The sequence below is a fragment of the Oryza brachyantha genome, chromosome 10, assembly GCF_000231095.2.
Source record: "Oryza brachyantha chromosome 10, ObraRS2, whole genome shotgun sequence".
NCBI lineage: Eukaryota > Viridiplantae > Streptophyta > Magnoliopsida > Poales > Poaceae > Oryza > Oryza brachyantha.
The window spans coordinates 9293485-9300284 of record NC_023172.2 but is presented as its reverse complement, the minus strand read 5'-3'; the positions used below and the strand labels follow the sequence as shown (position 1 = coordinate 9300284).

General features: G+C 41.6%; 1 protein-coding gene across 2 annotated transcripts; it reads left to right on the top strand.

Moving 5' to 3' along the window:
• Positions 1–357: 357 nt before the first annotated feature.
• LOC102708833 (delta(24)-sterol reductase) lies at positions 358–3905 on the top strand. Of its 2 annotated transcripts, none has more exons than XM_006661686.2 (3): positions 358–453; positions 1639–2893; positions 3159–3905. In XM_006661686.2, exons 2-3 carry the CDS (start codon positions 1652–1654, stop codon positions 3600–3602), a joined length of 1686 nt encoding a protein of 561 aa, XP_006661749.1. In that variant the 5' UTR covers positions 358–453; positions 1639–1651; the 3' UTR covers positions 3603–3905. The 2 variants fall into 2 exon arrangements, with proteins under 2 accessions (XP_006661749.1, XP_006661750.1); XM_006661687.3 differs by having other exon boundaries at positions 361–453; positions 1643–2893.
• The last annotated feature ends 2895 nt before the right edge of the window (positions 3906–6800 follow it).

Genomic DNA, 6800 nt, shown 5'->3' with positions numbered 1-6800 from the left:
AGCGGACGGAGTTTTTAACTTTTTGCTACTCTTATAGATTTTTATAACAGATTTGACACTAGACTCATCTATGATTAGACTCATAAGGTTCCACGTATCATATACGCGTAATAATAGCGAAAAAAAGTTAAAATTTCTCCCAGCGGACACGCAACCCCGCATTTCCACTCTCTTTTCCTTACAGCTGGGCAAAACCGTCATTCCGCGTGATCTCCTCGGCTCCTGCCCGTTTGATTTTGTCGTCTGCCGCCCCCCGAAAGGAATTCCCCCTTTCGCCCCTCCCCCCCTCGCCTCCTCTACTATACTTGAGTCGGTTCCACTTCGAGATGCGAGCCACTCCCACTCGGCCACCTCCGCCTCCGCCTCGCCGTCTCCGCCCTCGCGCGCGGCCGGCGAGCAGCAGCGTGGAGGCGAGGCCCTCCTCCTCCGCCCCGGTTCGGATCGGGCTGAAAGGTATATGCATGCCTCCCTCCCTCTTCCTCTTCCGCGCCGCTTCATCAGCCAGCCGGCCGCTGCCGGTGGGGCGGCGTAGGCGCAAGCGGTAAGCGTAAGCGCAGGCGTGTGGGGGGATTGGTTTTCCCCCCTTTCCAATCGAAGGATCCGGTTTCTGTCGGATTCCTGTGGTGTGGAGTAGCGGTAGCAGCAGCAGCTGCTTTCGTTTCCGGGAGGGGATTGGTGGGGGTTTATCTCTCCGTGAGGTCCTCCTCTTCACAGATCTGTGCGCTGTTTGAGTGCGAGAGCATGTTCCTTCCTGCGGATCACTCACTCGCTTCACCTCACCTGCATGCGTGCGAGCCGTAGGTTGGTGCTCTGCTCGCACCGCATGCACCACCGCGACGAACTTGTGTGTTCGGTTCAGCTGTTGTTGGTGATGTTTGAGCAGAAAACGTATTAAAAACGATGCAATGTGCGCTCACAGTCACAGCCTTGCATGCTGCTGCATCACATGAACGTCAATGGGGGATGCTGTCTCTGTTCTATTGTGGCCTTGTGGGTGTTTTTTTTCCCTGTCGTAGTGCAAAGGTGGTAGCTTTAGATATGTTGATATCAGGCTGGGGAAAATCGGTTATTGGTCCATGCAAAGTTTTAGTCAGTCCGGAATCAACTATCCTAGAATTTGCCTCTAGTAGCACATTTGTTGACATGGGATTATTGATGCGCGCTTTTTTAGCCGCCGCATGTCAATATCCTGTTACCCCCTTAAAATAGGTTTTGTTAGGGCGTATGTATATTCAATGTGCAAGAAGGATGTGCTTTTGACATCATTGCATCTTCTTTACTTGTTTGGATGGTAAAAATGGAACTGAGATGGATGTAGGTCTGTCGATACAGCTGGTGGAGAAGATGCTCATCATCTGTAATCATGATACATCCTGTAGATTATGTTGTTTTTGGGACTTCTCATGTAGAATCTTTTGGATCCGTTTTATGATGTGCTTCACTTTTAGGGCTTCTTCGGATCACAGGAATTTTACAGGATTTTTAGAGGAAACAGTTCAATTCCTCTATTTTTCTTTTGAAAATCCTTCATACCGAAGAGGCCCTTAGCTTTTTTTTTCTTTCTTTCAAGGAACACAGCTTTTCAACATGGTGTTGGTACTAATTCTGCGTTCTCTTCAAACTGTTCTGTTTCTATAGCCAGACCGCAGTCATGGCAGATCTACAGGAGCCTCTCGTCCGTCCGAAGAGGAAGAAGGTTTTGGTGGACTACTTAGTACAGTTCCGATGGATTTTGGTGATATTTGTGGTGCTTCCAATTTCAGCTCTAATCTACTTCAATATCTATTTGGGCGATGTCTGGTCTGCCATGAAATCTGAGAAGCGCCGCCAGAGGGAACACGATGATAATGTGCAGAAAGTTGTGAAGCGGCTCAAGCAGAGGAACCCAAAGAAGGATGGCCTTGTTTGCACTGCTAGGAAACCTTGGATTGCTGTTGGCATGCGTAATGTAGACTACAAGCGTGCTAGGCATTTTGAGGTTGACCTTTCTGCCTTCAGGAACATTCTTGAGATTGACAGAGAGAGAATGGTTGCCAAGGTTGAGCCTCTTGTTAACATGGGCCAGATAACCAGAGCTACATGCCCAATGAACCTTGCCCTTGCAGTAGTTGCTGAGCTTGATGACCTTACTGTTGGGGGACTGATCAATGGTTATGGAATTGAAGGGAGCTCTCATCTCTATGGTCTTTTCTCGGATACTGTTGTTGCAATGGAAATTGTTCTTGCAGACGGGCGAGTTGTTAGAGCCACTAAGGATAATGAGTTCTCTGACCTTTTCTATGGCATTCCCTGGTCCCAGGGAACACTTGGGTTTCTTGTTTCAGCTGAGATCAAACTCATTCCCATCAAGGAATACATGAGGCTCACGTATACTCCAGCTAAAGGGTCACTGAAAGATATAGCACAAGCTTATGCTGATTCATTTGCACCACGTGACGGTGACCCTGCAAAGGTCCCAGACTTTGTTGAGGGAATGGTGTACACAGAAACTGAGGGTGTCATGATGACTGGTATGTATGCTTCCAAAGAAGAGGCAAAGAAGCCAGGCAATAAGATTAACAACGTTGGGTGGTGGTTTAAGCCTTGGTTTTACCAGCATGCTCAGACAGCACTCAAGAAGGGTGAGTTTGTGGAGTACATTCCAACAAGAGAGTACTATCATCGTCACACCCGGTGCCTGTACTGGGAGGGGAAGCTGATCTTGCCGTTCGGTGACCAATTCTGGTTCAGGTTTCTCTTGGGCTGGCTGATGCCACCAAAGGTGTCTCTACTCAAGGCCACCCAGGGTGAATCTATCAGGAATTACTACCATGACAACCATGTGATTCAAGACATGCTGGTTCCCTTGTACAAAGTTGGAGATGCTCTTGAGTTTGTTCACAAGGAAATGGAGGTGTGTTTCACTTTGGATCGAATATTTATAATGTTTAAGTATGCATTTGAACTGAGTCTTTTCAATTATATAATTACTTATAAAAGGGAATATGCCATGCCATGAATTGTTATGCTTGCATATGCATTCTATTAGCATATATTTGGGGTTGATACTTGATATAGCCACATAGGTTCGTGTACCTATTTTCCTGTGCCCGTGCCAACTATTTTAGTGTAGCTCAGTCTACCGCTGCTTACAGTTCACTAACTGTTTCTATTATTAGGTTTATCCACTCTGGTTGTGCCCACACCGGCTCTACAAGCTCCCTGTGAAAACAATGGTGTACCCAGAGCCAGGCTTTGAGCACCACCACAGGCAAGGGGACACTAGCTATGCCCAGATGTTCACTGATGTTGGTGTGTACTACGCTCCTGCTGCCGTCCTGAGGGGCGAGGAGTTCAACGGCGCTCTGGCTGTCCACAGGCTGGAGCAGTGGCTGATCGAGAACCACAGCTACCAGCCACAGTACGCCGTCTCCGAGCTCAATGAGAAGGACTTCTGGAGGATGTTTGATGCTTCTCACTACGAGCATTGCCGCCAAAAGTATGGCGCCGTCGGGACCTTCATGAGCGTCTACTACAAGTCCAAGAAGGGGAGGAAGACCGAGAAGGAGGTGCAGGAAGCCGAGGCCGCCATCCTTGAGCCAGCTTACGCCGATGAGGCGTAATTTCGTCGACCTTTCTATCTATGGTTTAGCTGTGTGTCTCCCTCTTCACCCCATTCCAGATGGGATTTTTCATCTGAACTTTTTTATCCTTTGCTTAGAACTTGGTATGCGGTGTTTGTAGCGCTCTCTAATCCTGTCGTCGTCCGTCCGTGCTTGGTTCTTCATCGTCCCTTGATCAAGTTGCTGAACTTAGTGACTTATGTGGTACTTAACCCAGATCTGAATAATTTTGTGGCTATTGGATTAGTTGATTTCTAGCCGTTAATTTGAGCTGTAGCATCACTTGGATTAGAGCTGCTCTTTCTGCTGTGGCATAGTATTCATCAATCAATAAGGAAGCATCTCTGTTCATTTGCAGATTATTGTGTGATAAATTAAATATGATGTGAAATAAACATAAGAAATAACCTAAAACAATTGGTCTAGATGATAAAGTAGAAGAAAGTTTTTTGAGAAAACGAATTATTTGAAGCATGAGACAGAAATATAATCCGTTGACTAATCTGAAAAGGTACCGTTGGTGCTTGAGGCCGCTTTGAATTTGGGATGGAAAGGGTTGAAAACAGTACCACTATTTTACTGTAGTATCTTTTACGAAATCGGTAGGAAATATTTTATACTCCTTTCGTTTTTTTATGCTGTTAACTTTTGGATTTACGATTTTCTGTCTTAAAGTTATATAATCATTATAATTATATAATTATTGATTGTTTGGTTATGTTTTGATTTGTTACTAAAACAACTTTAAGTATGATTTATAATTTTATATATTTAGACAAAAATTTTGAATAATATGAATAAGAAAAAAACCCAAAAGTTAACACCGTTAATTAAAAAAATTGGGGTATTTAACTTTGATACATATACATGTTTTTTAAAAGAACTAAAATATAAAAACAGAAATGATAGTTTATTATTGTTGCTATTATTATTCAAAAAGGTATCAGTTCATTCGAATCCCATACCGTTTACATCTCTGTCTGGAATGATGGGGAGGCTGCAACAGTAAGCAAGATTTTGAGAAAAATCGAGTGATGGGGTGTAGGACCAAAATTATTTACGTCGTTGCGAGGAGCACTGTATCCATAGAGAATAAAAGAAGAGATGATTTGAGAGGGACAGTGCATGTGGGAGGGGAACAGTGCATCGCACTGCGTCCAGCGGACAGAAGAACCAGTTTCGCAGACGTGAATGCTTTGCATGTGCTACCAGTTTAAATTTTACGTTTTGCACGACGCAGCGAATTTACCGCCGCTTTAAAAGCCTCTCTTTCTTTTCCATCGTAAATTCACGGCGGTTTTAAATACTCCCTCTGTCTTTAAATAATTATCGATGTTTACTTTTTTATATACATTTGACTATTCAAATCAAATGTGTTAAACACTTTGATCTTAAAAATGGTACAGCCTCGTTGATTCGCTGAAATTAAATATAAGTGAAACGGTTTATTAATAATTTAAAAATAATTTATAGGAAAATATATATATATATATATATGTTCTTAGCTATCACTAGAAAAATAAACTACAATAAAAATTCTAGAATCAACTACAAGTTTAAGATTTAAAATTTAATGTTTAAATATAAGCATATGCGGAAAAAATAGGAATACGAAGGTTAGATACAGATGACAACCATCAGTTGGTGCAACAAACGAGTACTTGGGACAACACTTGATAAGGTTTAGAATTGGAAGTATCATCGAGGGATGGGGCTATGGGCAATTGGAAGTACAAGGGAATACAATGAACGTATCAACGGTTGGAACTGTACCAACCAAAGGACGTGTGGACGTAACAAGTGTTAATGACGTAATTAATAAGGGTGTCCTTGAAAATATTACACTGCCTAGACCCAAAGCCGGATGGTGGTTAAGCCAAAGTCACCTGTAAATCTCAGTCATTAGATTTAATCTCAATGTTCATAAACAACTAGATTCTCTCACGAAACCATGTTACCTCAATTACTTTTAGCCTTAGGATAATACATCAAGAGTCTAAATTGCATCTCTTTACATCATAGCAGTTGTTTTTAGCCTTTGGATGATTCATCAAAAGTGTAAATTGCATCTCTTCCTCCAAAAGACACACCATACAACCCAATTATTTATAACATATGGATAATTAATAAAGACACAAAAATATATAACACATGAAAAAAATCGTATAGTAGATAAGAAAAAAATTTATAAATCATATCTACTATGTTATCGTATAATTCTCCCGTAGCAACGAACACCTACCAAGCCGTTGGTGACCCGGCCCACGCGCCTACCAAGCCGGGTGGGCCTTGAGGGAGGAAGAGCAAAGAAGCACCGAGAAGGTCGGTTAGGCTGCATGGCTAAGTGAGGATGGGCCGGCCCAACTGGGATAAGGCCAAAGTGGGCTGAGGGAAAGGTTGGGCCAGAAACGACCCAAAGCGGGGGAGGTCTAGTTCGCAGCCGCTCGCGGGCGCCGCGAGCCAGCGATCGGATCGGCGGTCTCTCTCTCCTCTTCATACCTACATTAATACATACACACGTATAAAACTTTATAAATGTAAATTTATACACGTAAACTTTATACATGTAAACTTTATATATATATATATATAGAGTCTAGCTACGGTGAGTTATAACTCACGGGCGGCTTCGTGAGTCGGGGTCCAAAAACATATCAAATTACCTCTAAATTTTGATTTATATGACTCACTAGATTCTTTATATCAAAATCGTGTAGCACGCAAAATTTTTTTATTTTTGGAGATTTTAAAGTATTTTTTAAAATTTTTAAAAGTAATTGTACTTCATTAATAAAATAATCCATGTGTTATGTATCGCTTTTAAAAATCTCAAAAAATACTTAAAAATCTTCTAAAATAAAAAAAATTTACGTGCTACAAGATTTTGATATGAAAAATCTAGTGAGACATATAAATCAAAATTTAGAGATGATTTGATATGTTTTTGAACCCCGACTCACGGAGCAACCCGTGAGTTGCAACTCATCGTAGCTAGAACATATATACATACATACATACATACATGTATTTATATATGTAAACTTTATACACGTAAATTTTATACATGTAAACTTTATATATGTAAACTTTATACACGTAAACTTTATACATGTAAACTTTTTCTATACAAACTTTATATATATATATATACACACACACATACATATTAAAATTACATATACACAAAAAAGTAATATA

Excerpts from the sequence above, each read along its gene's own strand:
- LOC102708833 (XM_006661686.2), top strand. The coding sequence starts at position 1,652 with ATGGCAGATCTACAGGAGCCTCTCGTCCGTCCGAAGAGGAAGAAGGTT. Across the intron at positions 2,894-3,158 it reads TTGTTCACAAGGAAATGGAG|GTTTATCCACTCTGGTTGTG; the intron begins GTGTGTTTCACT and ends TTCTATTATTAG.